Source organism: Podarcis tiliguerta (genome assembly GCF_965153285.1).
Source record: "Podarcis tiliguerta genome assembly, chromosome: 2".
Taxonomy (NCBI): domain Eukaryota; kingdom Metazoa; phylum Chordata; class Lepidosauria; order Squamata; family Lacertidae; genus Podarcis; species Podarcis tiliguerta.
In genome coordinates this window covers 6,594,746-6,612,847 of record NC_139535.1, presented here as the reverse complement: position 1 = coordinate 6,612,847, position 18,102 = coordinate 6,594,746, and the positions used below count along the sequence as shown (strand labels likewise).

At 49.9% G+C, this 18,102-nt stretch overlaps 1 protein-coding gene across 2 annotated transcripts; it reads left to right on the top strand.

Moving 5' to 3' along the window:
• Window positions 1-1,954: 1,954 nt before the first annotated feature.
• LOC310670190 (uncharacterized protein) lies at window positions 1,955-12,951 on the top strand. 2 transcript variants are annotated; one of them, XM_083425036.1, is made up of 6 exons: window positions 1,955-2,131; window positions 5,398-6,418; window positions 6,901-7,021; window positions 7,782-8,021; window positions 9,057-9,746; window positions 12,116-12,951. In XM_083425036.1, exons 1-6 carry the CDS (start codon window positions 1,992-1,994, stop codon window positions 12,322-12,324), a joined length of 2,421 nt encoding a protein of 806 aa, XP_083281162.1. In that variant the 5' UTR covers window positions 1,955-1,991; the 3' UTR covers window positions 12,325-12,951. The 2 variants fall into 2 exon arrangements, with proteins under 2 accessions (XP_083281162.1, XP_083281161.1); XM_083425035.1 differs by having other exon boundaries at window positions 7,779-8,021.
• The last annotated feature ends 5,151 nt before the right edge of the window (window positions 12,952-18,102 follow it).

Sequence of the window (18,102 nt, the reverse complement as noted above, 5' to 3'; positions counted from 1 at the left end):
CCTGCCATTCTTCACTTGCAAATAAAAAAACAATGCAGAGTTAGGAATGTTCAGTGAGGTGGCCCAAGTTTGCTGATGGCAATAAGTAGCTTGGGGTCAGCTCAGTCGGCAGAGCATGAGGCTTTTAATCTCAGCGTCGTGGGTTTGAGTCCCATGTTGGCCAAAAAGATCCCTGCGTTGGACTTGATGACACCAGGATCCCTTCCCGCTCCACGATTCTACATGATTCTATGCTTCCAAAACAAAAAGAGGTTGCAAAGAGCTCCGAAAGGACCTCTTCAAACTGGGTGAATGGGTGGTAAAATATGTGCATGTGTGTATGCCTATTACACCCATCCTGGTCTGACTGCACTGGCTGCCAATTAGTTTCCAGTCCCAATTCAAAGTGCTGGTTTTGACCCACAAAGCCTTAAAACAGCTCAGGACCGCAATACCTTAAGAACAGCCTCTCCCAGTATGATCCAGACTCTGTGATCATCACCTGAAGCCCTGCTTCGTGTGAAGTCGGGAGGGTAGCAACGGGGCCTTTTCCGCAGTGGCTCCCCGTTTGAGTAATGCTCTCCCCAGGGAGGCTCACCTCCACTTCTCCCTGGCCTTTGGCTAAGTAAACAATCTATGGCCTTTTAAATGTGTTTGTCGAAGGGAGGATTATTGGTTTGTTTTTGTTTTATTATGTATTTTGTGTTCTCATTTTTGTATTTATATGTATTTTATTTATGCTTTTCAGGTTTATACATCTCACTAATTTTACAATCCTTTTAATATTTCAAACCTTGACTTCCTTCCCCCTCTTTCTGCAGTTCCTTAAAAAAGTTTGTTGTCTTGATTTCATATTCTTCTGGCAAGTTTTGCCATTTCTGCATATTTCATAAATTTTTGCATCCGTTACCTCCTTTGCTGGGATCGTGTGTTTTGTTTTGTTTTTTGTATTTTTAGGTTGCGAACCTCCCTGTGATCTTCATATGAAGGGCAGAATACAAATTTAATAAAAACTGATAAATAATAATAATATGTGTGTGTGTTTAATCTCTCTCCCAAAACAAAAACACATACATGGCATGAAGAAAGTGGACAGAGGATTTTTCCCCCCTGTCTCATAATTCCTATGGCTAAGGCAATCCCTCGGGTAAACTGGTCCCAAGCTATTAAGGGACTTTGCAAGATGTTTCTGTCTTTGCAGCCAAATACAGAGCTGGTGACAGCAGCCATGAAATTAAGAGACGCCTGCTTCTTGGGAGGAAAGCAATGGCAAACCTAGACAGCATTTTTAAAAGCAGAGACACCACCTTGCCAACAAAGGCCCGTATAGTTAAAGCTATGGTTTTCCCAGTAGTGATGTATGGAAGTGAGAGCTGGACCATAAAGAAGGCTGATCACCGAAGAATGGATACTTTTGAATTACGGGGCTGGAGGAGACGCTTGAGAGTCCCATGGACTGCAAGAAGATCAAATGCATCCATTCTTAAGGAAATCAGCCCTGAGTGCTCACTGGAAGGACAGATCCTGAAGCTGAGGCTCCAATACTTTGGCCACCTCATGAGAAGAGAAGACTCCCTGGAAAAGACCCTGATGTTGGGAAAGATGGAGGGCACAAGGAGAAGGGGACGACAGAGGACGAGATGGCTGGACAGTGTTCTCGAAGCTACAAACATGAATCTGACCAAACTGCGGGTGGCAGTGGAAGACAGGAGTGCCTGGCGTGCTCTGGTCCATGGGGTCACGAAGAGTCGGACACGACTGAACGACTAAACAACAACAACACAGAGCTGGGTGGCTGGGTGACAGACGTGGGTGCAGTAGATCAGCAGGCACCCTTTGCGCAATTGCGCACGCAGCTTGCAACAGCGCGTTTTATTTTTATTCTTGCTCAAGGAGTTAAAGGCAAAGAGTCGGTGCTTCCTAGAAATAACCCAGTTGTTTTATTTTTTTCCGAAGTGAGCACCGGATGTCAGCTGCATGCAAGCCGCTTCCTCTGCTGGCCCCGCCCGGACATGCGATTTCCAAATGTTGCTTCTTGGCAGGCGCCGAAGGAGCAGGAAGAGTTGGCTGGGCTTGCAGGAGGAGGAAGGCTCGGAGGGCGGCCGTTGCCTGCAGGGCGCCTGGGCCAGGGAAGGGGAGGAAAAGGCACAAGGTGACTCAGAGGGAAAGGGGAAAAATGGATTTGCACCTTCGTCCCGCTGAGTTTTAAGGCTGGACGGGAATTGGCTCCTCCAGCCACTCTGGTTATCAAGGCGCCCTGGACTTGCAAGATCTCAGAAAACGTGCGTTTCAGTGGCTTCAGCAGCTTGGAGTTGGGCTTAGTTACAGCTATTCCTGCATTCATAGAATCATAGTATTGCAGAGTTGGAAAGGGACCCCCGGGGTCATCTAGTCCAACCCCCGCCAATGCAGGAAACTCAGCTAAAGCATCGAGGACAGATGGCCACCCAACCCCCTGGATTGCAGGCAGTTGGACTATGATTCTGAAGGAGGGCTGAGTGGTTGTGGGGCTGGCTGGGAGGGAGGAAGAGAGTTTGAGTTGTGCCAACTTGGAGGGCGTAAAGGTAAAGGGACCCCTGACCATTAGGTCCAGTCGCGGACAACTCTGGGGTTGTGGTGCTCATCTCGCTTTATTGGCCGAGGGAGCCGGCATACAGCTTCCGGGTCATGTGGCCAGCATGACTAAGCCGCTTCTGGCGAATCAGGGCAGCGCACGGAAACGCCGTTTACCTTCCCGCGGGAGCCATACCTGTTTATCTACTTGCACTTTGATGTGCTTTCGAACTGCTAGGTTGGCAGGAGCAGGGACTGAGCATCAGGAGCTCACCCCGTCACGGGGATTCGAACCACCCGACCTTCTGATCGGCAAGTCCTAGGCTCTGTGGTTTAACCCACAGCGCCACGCACCTCCCCTTGGAGGGTTTACAAAGTGGGTTAGGACAGTTCATGGAGGAGAGCTCTGTCAATGGCTACCAGCCAGGATAGCTGTGTCTTGCACCCACGGTCAGTGCTTCTGGAAGCCCCAGGAAGGGAGAGGGCTCTTGTGCTCAGATCCTGCTTCCATCCGGTCAGCCACTGTGAGAACAGGATGCTGGACTCGATGGGCCCCTGGTCTGATCCAGATTCAGGGCCCTTCTTACGTTTCCAGAAGGGGCAGCAAGGCAGAAAGGATGGGTTGGGAATCCCAACTGGGGAGAATATAATATTTTAGTAAAGGTAAAGGTACCCCTGCCCATACGGGCCAGTCGTGTCCGACTCTAGGGTTGTGCGCCCATCTCACTCTATAGGCCGGGGGCCAGCGCTGTCCGGAGACACTTCCGGGTCACGTTGCCAGTGTGACATCGCTGCTCTGGCGAGCCAGAGCCGCACACGGAAACGCCGTTTACCTTCCCGCTAGTAAGCGGTCCCTCTTTATCTACTTGCACCCGGGGGTGCTTTCGAACTGCTAGGTTGGCAGGCGCTGGGACCGAGCAACAGCAGCTCACCCCGCCGCGAGGATTCGAACCGCCGACCTGATGATCGGCAAGTCCTAGGTGCTGAGGTTTTACCCACAGCGCCACCCGCGTCCCCTTCTATATATAATATTTTACTTTCCTCTTATTTCTGCTGCTTTGAATGCGCCGCTTGGATTTGGCTTCCTTCTGTCATGTTTTTGGATTGCTTTACCTGATCATAGAATTGCAGAGTCGGAAGGGACCCAGAAGGTCCTCTAGCCCAACGCTCTGCAGTGTATGTTGCCCTATGCGGGGCTCGAACCCACAACCCGGAGATGAAGAATCTCATACTCTACCAACGATCCCGACTGATATTTTGAGATCTCCCTCCTTAAGAATATAAAGCGGTATAGAAATGAAATTACAATGATAAAGCGCTTTTGTTCTCAGGTTCTGCTTGTGAGTTTCAGCAGAAAGTTCACCTGTTCACCTGTCAAAAATGTCCCTCTTCAACCAGGCCTTTGGCTGATTCATATTCTATAGCCTATGAAATGCATTTGTGAGAAGGGAGGGAGTTTTTGTTTTGAATTATTTACATGTGTTTTAAACCTCGTATTTTTATCCTGTGAACAGCCCTGCCAGCCTGTGAGGAAGGGTGGTATTTAAATCTAACAGATAAATAAATAAAAAGTTAAAAGTTGCTCAGGAAGTTGGACTGATCTTGTACAGTGGTACCTCAGGTTACAGACGCTTCAGGTTACAGATGCTTCAGGTTACAGACTCCGCTAACCTAGAAATATTACCTCAGGTTAAGAACTTTGCTTCAGGATAAGAACAGAAATCGTGCTCCAGCGGCGCAGCAGCAGCGGGAGGCCCCATTAGCTAAAGTGGTGCTTCAGGTTAAGAACGGACCTCCAGAACGAATTAAGTTCTTAACCCGAGGTACCACTGTAGTGCTCTTCTTCTGTTCTTGTCGGGGTACAAAGCACAATTCCTCAAAACAGCCCATGTGAGGAATGAGCATGCTCAGTGGCTGCAGAATGCTGAGCGGCTCTGGGGGTGGAATCTCAGGTGGAAGCATTTCATGGAGCAACACTTTTTTACATTCCTGTTTGGTCTCATATTTCTGTTCCCAGCTCTCTTTCCTCTCTGCTCCCCTCCCTCTTCTCTTCCGCGATCACTCATAGCCAAGTAAGATTGTCTTCCATAAACACAGTCTTAACAGTGAGTCCGTAAGTGACTGTGGAGGCCAGTTCAGGGTCCACACACCCTTCCACAGTGGGGACATAGGTTTCTGGGAGGGAGTTGATTATGGTGAGGGTTCGCCAAGCATGCCTTCCTCTTAGCACGTTTCTTCCTTTTGTTCTGAATTCGAGCGTCATCAAAGTCCATGACACCTTTAGTAAAGGCTGTTCTCCCATTGGAGCGCTCACACTTGTCACTGTTTCTACAACATTTTTTAAGATTTGCCTTGAGAGAGTCTTTAAACCTCTTTTGAAGACCAACAGCATTACGCTTTCTATTTGTAAGTTCGGAATAAAGTACAGTGGTACCTCGGATTACATATGCTTCAGGTTACAGACGCTTCAGGTTACAGACTCCACTAACCGAGAAATAGTACCTTGGGTTAAGAACTTTACTTCAGGATGAGAACAGAAATGGCAGTGCGGCGGCAGTGAGAGGCCCCATTAGCTAAAGTGGTGCCTCAGGTTAAGAACAGTTTCAGGTTAAGAACGGACCTCCAGAACGAATTAAGTTCTTAACCTGAGGTACCACTGTAGTTGCTTTGGGAGACAATAATCCGCACAACATGACCAGTCCAACAAAGTTGATGTTGAAGAATCATTGCTTCGACACGGGTGATCTTTGCTTCTTCCAGTACACTGGCATTAATTCACCTGTCTTCCCAAGTATTGTGCAAAAAATTTTCGAGGAGTTGGAGATGGCGTTTATAACTCTCTCCCCCCTCTCTGCTCCCCTCCAGGAACAACCCTGCCCCACCACTGGCGGATATCCTTGCTTCCCTCTCGTCACCCATTGAATCCCAAAGGTCTGCACTCTGGAGAAAGGCAGTGGCCTTGTGGTATAGGCCAGGGGTTCCGAGAGACACCTGCAGGACCAAAATGTCTCTCTTTGCTGTGAAGGCGCTGGGAGGACATGTCTCTAAACCGTGGAAGGACCTGGCAGGGTTGGAGCTGAAGGGCGCGGAGGTTGGCATCTGGGTCCCGGCTGCTGCCGAGCCAAGAGAGCGCTTGGGGATAAAAACAGAAGACCCAGATCCATCGGAGGCGACAGACCAATTGGGAGATGGGCAGGACGGGAGCCCCCACGTCGTTCAGGCTGGGAGTATTGGGGAATTCCTGCAGGGGTCCACAGACCCGCCTGTTACTCTGAACTCAAAGGAGGACTTGTTGCAGTGCTGGGAGGCCCAGTGGCAGGAGTTCCTGAGGAAACTGGAGCCTCCTAGCCCAGAACGGGGGACCCCCCAGTCGCCGGAAGAGCCCAGCGTCTGGGATGACGCTAAGTCCTTCCTGGGCTCCTTCGAGCAAGTGGCTGAAGCTTGCCGCTGGCCGCACGAGGAGTGGGTGGCCCGTCTTCTGCCGGCCCTCGGCGGCGATGCACAGCGGACTTTCGTCAAGCTGGAGTCTTGCGACTGGAAGAACTACCAGAAGGTGAAGGCTGCCATCTTGCGGGCCGCAGCCCTGAGGACGGAGAAGCAGAGGCAGCGCTTCCGGCGCTTCTGCTACCAGGAGGCCGGCGGCCCCCGAGAGGCTTACAGCCGGCTCCAGGAGCGCTGCCGGCAGTGGCTGAAGGCCGAGAAGACGACCAAGGAGCAGATCCTGGAGCTGCTGGTCCTGGAGCAGTTCCTGGCCATCCTGCCGCCCGACGTCCAGGGCTGGGTGAAGGAGCGGGGCCCCGAGACCTGCGCCCAGGCCGTGATCCTGGCCGAGTTTTTCCTCCAGAGGAAGGAACAGTTGGAGTGGGGGCCACGCCGAATGAGGGAGGTTGGTTTGTGCCTCGTAAGAGCAGGGCATTGTGGCCATCACACAGGGTCCCCGGACGTTTCACCGTCTACTGATCCCTGTGCCACCACTTTATTTCTCGCTGCCACCACCCAGGCCCTACCTGGTACAGTCCAGTCAGGGTTAAGTTGGAACATAAACTTCTGTTTATTTATTGCAGTTTAAGGAAGGGACGCGGGTGGCGCTGTGGCTTTAACCTGGAGTACCCAGGTATAAGTGGACTACAAAGCCCATCATCCACTGTTTAGCCCAGAGGTCAAGGACGATGGGATTTGTAGTCCAACCACATCTGACAGAAGAACACTGTGCTGGGTGACCCTTTGTTATTTTAAACAAGAGAAGCCGGGGATTGAACCTGTGGCGTTCAGCATGCCCAGCGGGTGTTCTGCCACTGATCTCAAGGGCTCTTCTAATCTCACCCCCTTCCTGCTCAAGCCTGAAGGGCCTCTTTGCTGTCATTTCAGCCACCATTTGTGGACCCGTCTGTGAGTTCCCCAGTGGCAGACGCTAGGCCGGGGCAGCTGTGCCGCGAAGTCAAGCGAGAGGAAGAGGAAGAGGAGGATGCTGTCATTGTGACCTCACATGGTAAGAAATGGTCTTCATTTCTGGGATGCTTCAGATCTCCTGGAGAGCCCTCAGTGGTTCGTTTCTTTATTTGTCAACTCCGCACGACTTCCCCTCCTCTCCCGGTGTGACAGAGAAGGGGAAACGGGGGTTCTTGCAGCTTTTTCCTGTTTTGCAAGGCTCGTTGAATTACCGTATTTTTCGCTCTATGGGACACACCGGACCACAAGACGCACCTAGTTTTTAGCAGCTGTCTTGGCTTCTGCCATAGCTGTGCAACCTCTGCAGCCAGGAGCTAAACCTCTCCAGCGAGGCTAAAGAAGCGTGGCTAAAGAAGCCAAGGCAGTGAGCGCGATCCATCCCGCTCGCTGCCTTGGTTTCCTCTTCAGCCTTGCGCAGCCTCTCCAGCCGGGGGAGGCTGCGCAAGGCTACGGCAATTCCCCCACCTCCCGCAAAAGCCCACAGGAGCCGCGCACCCTCTAAGGAGTGTGCGGCTCCTGTGGGCTTTTCTACGAGGAGGAAGAAGGGACTGACTGGCCCCGTCAGTCCCTTCTCCCTCCTGAGGAAAAGCCCGCAAGAGCCCCGCGAAGCTTGTGTGCGGCTCTTGGGGGCTTTTCCTGCCTGCCTCCCCCCTGCATTCGCTCCATAAGACGCACAGACTTTCCCCCTTAGTTTTTAAGGGGGGGGAAATGCAACCTATGGAGTGAAAAATACGGTGCCACCTTCGGAAGACGTCTGGTGCACCTTGCACTATTCTCCGTCTTTCTCCTTTTTCGAGCAGGTAGAAGGCAGAGGAGACTAAGCTTGGAGGGCAGAGAGACCCCAGAGCAGTCGGCAGCTGTGGGGCAATATGAGGCCTTGAGGTGGAGGGAAGAAGACGACATCTCCCAGCCTCGCTACAGTCGTCATGGAGGCGAGATTTGGCCCAGGCCTGACTTCCAGCAGGAACCTGACGGAGAGGAGACACTGGAGGAATCTGTGCCTCACAGGAGACGCGGGCTGAGAGAGAGCCAGGAGAGAGGTAAGGAGACATTTTCAAGTCCATCAGTAGCAGAATACCCTTTTTTGTGAGCAGGAGGTTCTCCAGTTTGATGCCTGGCATTGCCAGTTATTTCTTATACAGTGGTAAAGGGTAAAGGGACCCCTGACCATTAGGTCCAGTCGTGGCCGACTCTGGGGTTGCGGCGCTCATCTCGCTTTATTGGCCGAGGGAGCCGGCGTACAGCTTCCGGGTTATGTGGCCAGCATGACTAAGCCGCTTCTGGCGAACCACAGCAGCGCACGGAAATGTCGTTTACCTTCCCGCCGGAGTGGTACCTATTTATCTACTTGCACTTTGACGTGCTTTCGAACTGCTAGGTTGGCAGGAGCAGGGACTGAGCAACGGGAGCTCACCCCTCAGCGCTGGATCTCAGTGTCTGGGCTGAGTGATGAGGGTGGGGATGGTCCTTCAGGTTTACTGGGCCGAGGCCGTTTAGGACTTTAAAGGTCAGCACCAACAGTTAGAATTGTGCTCAGAAACGTACTGGGAGCCAATGCAGATCTCTCAGGCCTGGTGTTATGTGGTCCCAGCGGCCACTCCCAGTCACCAGTCTAGCTGCCGCATTCTGGATTAATTGCAGTTTCCTGGTCACCTTCAAATGTAGCCCCACATAGAGCGCATTGCAGTAGTCCAAGCGGGAGATATTTATTTACGATTATTACTTTGTAAAAATAAATGTAATAAGTGTAAATAAATGTATAAAATATAGGAGGAGGAGAAGATAGACACTGGTTGCCCATCTACTACTGGGAAAAAATATATGTGGGGAATATTGTGCCCCTTTTCCTGATTATATTGTGTCCTATTTTCTAATATCCCCTGCCACACTGTGTTATAGGGCTCCACCATTGCATTAACAAGGATACGGACAGCCCGGGTGGGTGCGAAGCTTTAAGCATGCTGAGAAGGCATGGAATGGAGTATCCCCAAGAGGGGCTCTCCACATACAGCGTCTGTCTACTAGCCATCCAGGTTCACCCAAGCAGGCATCTCTTCCCTTCTTCCTCTCAACAGGTTACGGAGCAGAAAACGAGTGTGAGAGCCAACTGTGGGAAGGCCCTGCACTAGCGGAACATTCCGGAAAGGGGCCGAGAGAGCCGGCTTCAGAGAGTGAGGACCAGGAGGTCGACGAGCAGCTGCTCCGGCGGAAGAGGCGGAGGAGGAACCGCTGGGTGGGCCAGGTGAGCACGGACAAACTTCCGTGCCAGCAGAGCACGGAGGTGGCCAATGGAAACCTTTCCGCCATGCACCTCAGGCCTGCCTTTTGCTTGCTGGACGTCATGGAAGGGGACCTTCCTGAACCAGGGACCCCAAAGAAGCGGCGGCGGAAGCCCAACTGGAATATGGAGGAGAAGACGCTGCTGTACAAGCTGGTGGTGGCGAACAAGGAGGCGGCACTGGGCCTCGTCCCCGGGAGCAGGGCGGCCGCGCGGCAGGCGGCGTTCTTTGTGGCTGCGGGCAAGAGGGTGTCTGCGCTGGGCTACTACGAGAGGTCAGGCCTCGCCACCCGCAAGAGGTGGAACGACACGTATGGGAACCTCCGGAAGAGGGTCAGGGCCTACCGGCGGCAGGGCCTGCCGTTCGACAAAGCGGTGGAGAAAGCTATGAGGCCCGAAGAGGCGGTCATCTGCCCGCTGCTCTACCGGAAGCGGGTCAAGGCCGCCGGATTAGGTTCTGCGAACCGTGAATGTCTGCCACACAGTGGTGAGTTAGAAGAGGGTGCTGTTGTGCTTTTAACTTTTTAGTATTTGTATCGTCTGACTTTGTTTTAGTTGCTGCAACTCTATATATACAATCATACCCCGGGTTAAAGTCGCTTCAGGTTGAGCGTTTTCAGGTTACGCTCAGTGGTGACCCGGAAGTAACGGAACGCGTTACTTCCAAGTTTTGCTGCTCGCGCATGTGCAGGCGCTCAAGATGACGTCATGTGCATGCGCAGAAGCGGTGAATCGCGACACGCACAGACGTGGGTGGCGTTCTGCTCAGGATGCAAACGGGGCTCCAGAATGGATCCTGGTTCGCATCCAGAAGTACCACTGTGTGTGTGTGTGTGTGTGTGTGTGTGTGTTTGTTTGTATGTATGATAGATTAAATTTTCTATTCACATAGCAGCATAATACAGTGGTGCCTCGCAAGACGAAAAGAATCCATTCCGTGAGTCTCTTCGTCTAGCGGTTTTTTCGTCTTGCAAAGCAAGCCCATTAGTGGATTAGCGCTATTAGCGGTGTAGCGGCTATTAGCGGCTATCAGCGGCTTAAGGGATTAGCGGATTAGCTGCTAAAAGGCTATTAGCAGCTTAGTGCCTTAGAAAAAGGGGGTGGGGAGCGGGGAAAAAACCCCAGGAATCGCAAGACATTTTCGTCTTGCGAAGCAAGCCCATAGCAAATCCGTCCTGCGAAGCACCTCCAAAACGGAAAACCCTTTCGTCTAGCGGGTTTTCCGTCTTGCGAGGCATTCGTCTTGCGGGGCACCACTGTATATAAACGCTCCTGGACTTCGCTCCTCCCCTTTGTGGGTCTTATTATTAATCCTTTCCATCTGCATCTTTTATAATACAGCCGTACCTTGGTTCTCAAATTTAATCCATTCCGGGAGTCCATCTGACTCCCGGAACAGTTCGGAAACCAAGGCTCAGCTTCCGATTGGCTGCAGGAGCTTCCTGCACTCAATCGGAAGCTGTGTAAGCCGTGTCAGATGTTTGGCTTCCGAAAATTGTTCAAAAACCGGAACAGAGTGTTATCTCCCCCTCCTGCTGCAACCAGCTCCCATCCTCCCTGTTCTCCCAGAACCAGAAGAGGCGTGAAAAGGGCAGAGGAGGGGTTGGCTGTCTGCAGGTGCAGTCTCAGATTGCTTGGGAAAACCCCTGGAGAAGAGGAGACACAGCCAGCTGTGAGAAGGCAGGGACCAGCTTCATGAGAGCGACACCTGAGTTGCTGTGCTCTGTAGGCCTCACACTCCTGTGCGGATCCTGTTTTGCTAATAAAGAGTTGTTGTTCTTTAATTTTATTTGTACTTTTCAGATATATACATTTCACTGATTTTACATTCATTTTGACATTTTAAAACTTGACTTCCTCCCCCTCCCTTTCTGCGGTTCCTTAAATTTACTTTTAATATCTTCTGCATATCCAAATTAACTTAACTTACTCATTTATTTATCTTCTTTAAATATATAGATGCAGTTATTATAGTAATCCTGCCAGTGCTTTTAATCTGTTTACAATTTATCTGTACATATTCAACAAACCATTTCCATTCTTTTATAAAAAGCTTATCTTGATTTCTTATTCTTCCGGTAAGTTTCGCCATTTCTGCATATTCCGTAAGTTTTTGTATCCAATCTTCCTTTGCCAGGACTTCTGCTTCTTTTCTTTTTTCAGCAAGTAACATTCTTGCCGCTGTAGTCACATACATGAATAATTTTCTATACAATTTAGGTAGTTCTATCCCTATAATTGAAGCTACCAACATGAGTTTAACCAATCTGCGGGAGGCAGTGGAAGACAGGAGTGCCTGGCGTGCTCTGGTCCATGGGGTCACGAAAAGTCGGACACAACTAAACAACAACAATAATTCCTATAATTCCTAAAAGAAAAGTTTCTGGGGTTTTTTACAAACGTTATTTTAAACATCCTTTTCATTTCATTGTACAGTGGTACCTCGGGTTAAGAACTTAATTCATTCTGGAGGTCCGTTCTTAGCCTGAAACTGTTCTTAACCTGAAGCACCACTTTAGCTAATGGGGCCTTCCGTTGCTGCCGCACAATTTCTGTTCTCACCCTGAAATAAAGTTCTTAACCCAAGGTACTATTTCTGGGTTAGCAGAGTCTGTAACCTGAAGCGCCTGTAACCCGAGGTACCACTGTATATCATTCCCCAGTAAGCCTTAACCTAGTAACAAGACCACCACATATGATAAAAAGAACCTTGCTAATAAAGAGTTAACTCTTGCTTGCTGGGTGTGATTTACTGCAGGTTGGCTCCTGCAAAGACTTTGTGCATCTTTACAATCTGAGGCAGGATGGGTGTGTAGCTTGGCCCCCACCTAACCAGGCCCTCCTCTTTCGTTCCAGCCCTGCCAGAGGACCCCACAGACTCGGAGGACGACTCCACGCCCCCCACCTCAGACGGAGAATACTTGCCAGCTACAAAGGGGCCGCTGGGGGCTTCGCCAGGAGCCGGCCTTCGTCTTAGAGGCAGGCTGCCAGCACAGCTGCATTCTCTAGCCACCCAGGAGGAAGTAGCAGTGGCATGGAAAGATGAACGCTCAGCAGGTGTCTGAAGTGTCCGGCAACTGCTGCCATTGGGACGACCAGGGCTGAATAGGGACCTTGGGCAGTCAGCTGTCCCTGTGACAATTTTTGGGTGCTCCTAGCTTGCTGTTCTCCAAGGAAATCTCAGTTGGATGTTTTCGGTGCAATCCTGCCACCGAGTTAACTGGACGCAGCAGAGGCTAGGGACCTTTACCCCAGCAAAGAGTGCTGTAGCATTGCGCCTTTTCACCAGCACTTCTGCGGCTGGTGGGATCATTCCTGCATTGCAGGGGGTCAGACTAGATGGCCCTTGGGGTCCCTTCCAAATCTACATTTCTAGGAGTATTATTCCCAGGGTTTGTGAATGCAACAACCCTGATTTCTCCCTCCTTGTTTTTTCTTCGTACATTGAATTTTTATTTACTTTTCTTCCTGTTTCCTTATTTGCTACATGTCACTGAACTGTGGTTTCGATCAAATAAAAAGAACTTAAAAAAAAAAAACCTACATAAATCACTGCCACCTTGGATATTTAAATATCTGTTGTAATTTGAGAAAATGTGCATGGAGCGAACTATGCAACACCCAGGAGGAATTGGGGAAGGAAATGAATCGGTTTTAAATCTCTCGGGTAAGAATAAATGTAATTTAACCAAGTTTGTTTGTTTGTTTAACAGGCTTCTGTTTGATTTGTGTTAAATGAAATGTTCCTATTTTGTCCTTTAGATTTTTAGGGGTTGCAATCCTATGGGATAGATTTTCAAGCACTTTATCTACTTGGCTGTAACGGATCATTTTCTATACTTCTTAAATCTTTATATACATAAAGAAAAGTTGAAAAAGAAATAGAGTTGGGTATCATTAGCAGACAGGCGTCTCACTCAGCGGTTTTAAGGTAGACTTTCCAATACAGCCCTCAATCCGGATCAGTCCAGTGGCCAATGTAGGCCAGCATCCTGTTTTCACAGTGGCCAACTAGATGCCTGAGGGAAACCCGGAAGCAGAATTCGAACACAGGAGCACACTGCCCTCTTGTGGTTTCCAGCAATAGCCCTCTCCCCCAGAAATTTGTCTAATTCTCTTTTATTTATTATTATTCTCTTATTATTACCGAGTTTCAGTATTACGAAAACTGTTCCGAAATTGCTGTGCCGAATACAAATCCAGTTGCTTGTAGGCCAAGAGAAAACAAAAGTAGGCAAGTTTAAACAACGGAAACCATAAGCAGTGTTGCAATAGGGCAGAAAGTGATTAAGTGCTTTACTTATGTTTTCTGAGACAGGTGTGTGCAAAAGGTAAACGTCAAAATATAAAGAGCAAAATATTATTATTATTTTTTTAAAAAATAATCCTTACAGATTCTTGTATTTTAAAGCCACCCATACTAGCGGTGGTCACTGCCTCCTGTGGCAGTGAGTTCCATCGTTTAACTGGCATTCAGAGTATTCCAAATGCGATTAAACTACCGTATTTTTCGCCCCACAGGGCACACCGGCCCATAGGGCGGACCTAGTTGGGGGCGGGGAATAAAGGAAAAAAATTATTTCACCCCCCAGGCACGGGGCTGGGGCGGGGGATGCCTGAGCTTCCCCCGACCCCAGCCCCCAGAACAGGCTGCTATCCACAAGCCGTGGGAGCCCGGAGGGAAGTCGTGCCGGTCTCCCCAGGTTTGCGGATATCTGCCCGAAGCCTGGAGCGCGCTTCTCAGCGGGCTTCGGGATGCAGGCAGCTCTCTGCAAGCCTGCAACTTTGCGCCGGGCTCCCACGGCTTGCGGAGAGCTTCCTGAAGCCTGGAGAGCGAGAGGGGTCTGTGCGCACCGACCCCTCTCGCTCTCCAGGCTTCAGCGAAAGCCTGCATTCGCCCCATAGGACGCACACACATTTCCCCTTCATTTTTGGAGGGGAAAAAGTGCGACCTATAGGGCAAAAAATACGGTAATTCATGGAGGATAAAGTTAGCAGTGGCCGGTAGGCATGGTAGCTATGTCCTGCCTCCACTGTGCCCCACCCAGTTTTGGCCACCACTGGCATGGTAACGCCACCCCACCTGGGAATCTGTTTAGGTTATACCAGGGCTGAGGAACAAGCAGGTTTCAAGGACCGCCTCTCCCCCATATGAACCAACATGGACCCTGCGACCATCATCTGAGGGCTTTCTTCGTGTGCCTCCTCCACGAGACGTCCAGAGAGTGGCAACGCGAGAACAGGGCCTTTTCTGTGGTGGCTCCCCATTTGTTGCATGCTCTCCTCAGGGAGGCTTAGCTGGCGCCTTCTTTACATCGGTGCCAGGCAAAAACATTCCTCTTCTCCCAGGCCTTTGCTTCACAAGCCAACCCATGGCCATTGTAAGAGGGCTTGTTGTTTTTGATCATAGGATGCTGGCAGTAGTCATACTCTCAGGTTACAGACACTTCAGGTTGCGTTTCTTCGGGTTACGGACCCCCAAAACTTGGAAGTACCGGAACGGGTTACTTCCGGGTTTCGGCGGCCACGCATGCGCAGAAGCGCCAAACCACGCTTTGCACATGCGCAGACGCGCCGCTGCAGGTTGCGAACGTGCATCTCGCACAGATCACATTCGCAACCCGAGCGTCCACTGTACAGTGGTACCTCGGGTTACATACGCTTCAGGTTACAGACTCCGCTAACCCAGAAATAGTACCTCGGGTTAAGAACTTTGCTTCAGGATGAGAACAGAAATTGTGCTCTGGCGGCACAGCAGCAGCAGGAGGCCCCGTTAGCTAAAGTGGTGCTTCAAGTTAAGAACAGTTTCAGGTTAAGAATGGACCTCCAGAACGAATTAAGTACTTAACCTGAGGTACCACTGTATAGAAATTTAATAAATGAACAAATAAACGTTAATGCCCATCACCCTTGCCAATGGTCGGGGTGATGAAAATTGTAGTTCATCATCTGGATGAGGCAAAGGCTACCGACCCTTGGATTATATCTTCTACAGGGGAAAAATACAAGATCCCTGGTCCCGACCTAAGTAAGGCGTTGACATGCCCCCGAAAAGAGTCCGCAGATTTGCTCCACATTTACATGCACTAGTAAATAGAGGCATTTGCAACGTTAAGAAATACTGCTAGCACATTTGCAAAGCTAAGCAGGGCCTGATATGGTTTCAAATTGGATGGGCGACAGCGTGTTGAGATTCCTGCATTGCAGGGGGTTGGGCTAGATGACCCTCAGGGTCCCTTCCAACTCAACGATTCTACTGTAATTTAAATAGAGAACACAAGACACTCTTCAGCATTCTTTGCCTCCAGGGTTATGCAGACCATCAAAGAAAAGCATTTTCTGTAATAGCTGGCGATCTGCGTCAATTTTTTGTATTGTTCTTTATTGTGCTCTAATTGTTGCAAACCACGTCAATATTTTTAAAAATGAAATGGTGATATACAAATATATTTTATCAATCAGTCAGTCTTGTAGCAACGGGGAGATGCTCCACAGGTCGACCTGCCGGCCTACTCAGGCCTGCAGCCCGGGTGCAAAATGCCAGTGGGCAATTTTACAGCCAAACCTCACTCCTAAATTAATTGTAGGGATGTGAATTTCTGGAACATGTATGAATAAAGGGGGAAAGGCATTACAGTGGTGCCCCGCAAGACAAATGCCTCGCAAGACGGAAAACCCGCTAGACGAAAGGGTTTTCCGTTTTGGAGGTGCTTCGCAAAACGAATTTGCTATGGGCTTGCTTTGCAAGACGAAAATGTCTTGCGAGTTCCTGCGATTTTTTTTCGCTCCCCACCCCCTTTTTCTAAGGCGCTAAGCTGCTAATAGCCTTTTAGCAGCTAATCCGCTAATCCCTTAAGCCTTTAATAGCCTTTAATAGCCGCTAAACCGCTAATAGCACTAATCCGCTAATGGGGTTGCTTCGCAAGACGAAAAAACCGCTAGACGAAGAGACTCGCGGAACGGATTCTTTTCGTCTTGCGAGGCACCACTGTAATCCATTTAAATGGCAGGGAGAATTTGTGCCACGATAGATGTGGGATCTTAAAACAGCTTCTCTAAAATGATGGATTTTCACCAAAAAGTGTTGTGGGGACGGGAGAGTGGGGAGATCTGTCAAGACCATGGCTAGGCAAACTAAGGCCCGGGGCCCAGATCCGGCCCGATCACCTTCTAAATTTGGCCCACGGATGGTTCAGGAATCAGCGTGTTTCTACATGAGTATAATGTGTCCTTTTATTTAAAATGCATCTCTGGGTTATTTGTGGGGCATAGGAATTCGTTCATTTCCCCCCGGAAAAAATATAGTCCGGCCCCCCACAAGGTATGAGGGACAGTGGACCGGCCCCCTGCTGAAAAAGTTTGCTGACCCCTGGTCAAGACCATGATCAATTTCCAAGTGGTCCATGGGAGAAAAGGTTTAGGGACCACGGACTTGACTTTTCTGATTAATCCCCACCCCACCCCCCAAAAGACAATCCTCTTTGCCCTGGCTTTCGATATCTCAGATGTTTATTTTCAGGAGCCATTTTATTCTGTGATTCGTAAAGGTAAAGGTACCCCTGCCCATTCGGGCCAGTCTTGCCAGACTCTAGGGTTGTGCGCTCATCTCACTTAAGAGGCCGGGGGCCAGCGCGTCCGCAGACACTTCCGGGTCACGTGGCCAGCGTGACAAAGCTGCTCTGGCGAACCGGCACCAGAGCAGCACACGGAAACGCCGTTTACCTTCCGCTCTAAAGTGGTACCTATTTCTCTACTTGCACTTAGGGGTGCTAGGTGGGCAGGAGCTGGGAGCGAAAGACGGGAGCTCACCCCGCCGCAGGGATTCGAACCGCCGACCATGCGATCGGCAAGTCCTAGGCACTGAGGTTTTACCCACAGCGCCACCCGTGTCCCTCTGTGATTCGTAAGTTGCTTTAAAGTCTCATGGGCCAATAAGTGAGTGTTTCTGGCTGTTAACCAAAAGGTTGGTGGTTCGAGCCCACCTAGGGACGGCTTGGGGCAGAATTCCTGAGCGAGACGACCCTTGTGATTCTATGATTCTAACTGTGTTTTATTTGTTATAATTCACACTGGGACTCCCGATTCCTCTCACAGAGCCACAGTTCCCAGAAGGATTTAACAATCAGTTCTTCGTTACAGGGACCTTCATGACTGGCAGCTCTGTAAGGAGAATTTGGGGTCTCCTAACAAATTTCAGCTAGATGCATTAATTTGCCTATTACTAAACGGTAATGACGACAATACATTTTCAGTAAGTTCAGTAACACATTTCAGTTAAGTGTACACATCAATTATGAGAGGCGTTTAGAGCTGCTCCCTCGCAGAACTACAATTCCCAGACTGGGAATTTCACAGTCTTCACAGGGAACTCTGGGAATTGCAGCTCTCTGATGGGAACAGGGGTTCTCCTAACAACTCTCTGCCACAAATTTTAAAAGTGGCATTGTGGTGATTTAAATGTATGGTGTGGACTTCATTCAAAAGAGGGGGAGCCCCACAAAGAATTTCAGCCAATAGAAGCTCTCTCATGTCGATTAGAATTTGATACAGTCAATACTGGCCACTCCAGAATTAACTCGGGGATTGTGCTGTGACTATAGTTCAGCTGTCCCCCAACCTGGTGCCCTCAGATTACAACTTCCACCAGCCCCAACCAAGGAGCATGTAGTTTTATGAAAACCAGAGGGAACCCAGTTCAGCTCATTCTGCACCCCTGGCTTTTCTTTCGTTTCTCTGCTGTGTGGATTCTTTGATGTTTAGTGACAATGGTCTTCCAAGAAAAACTCCTTCTGTACACCAGGCTTTTATACGGTTTTCCCCTGGCGTAGCGTTTTCTGTAATAA

What these genes read in the sequence shown, in the direction of transcription:
- LOC310670190 (XM_083425035.1), top strand. Translation starts at nt 1,992, where the DNA reads ATGCGATTTCCAAATGTTGCTTCTTGGCAGGCGCCGAAGGAGCAGGAA. An exon ending in GGCCACGCCGAATGAGGGAG is followed by an intron (nt 6,419 to 6,900) that starts GTTGGTTTGTGC and finishes CTGTCATTTCAG; the next exon opens with CCACCATTTGTGGACCCGTC. An exon ending in TGAATGTCTGCCACACAGTG is followed by an intron (nt 9,747 to 12,115) that starts GTGAGTTAGAAG and finishes CTTTCGTTCCAG; the next exon opens with CCCTGCCAGAGGACCCCACA.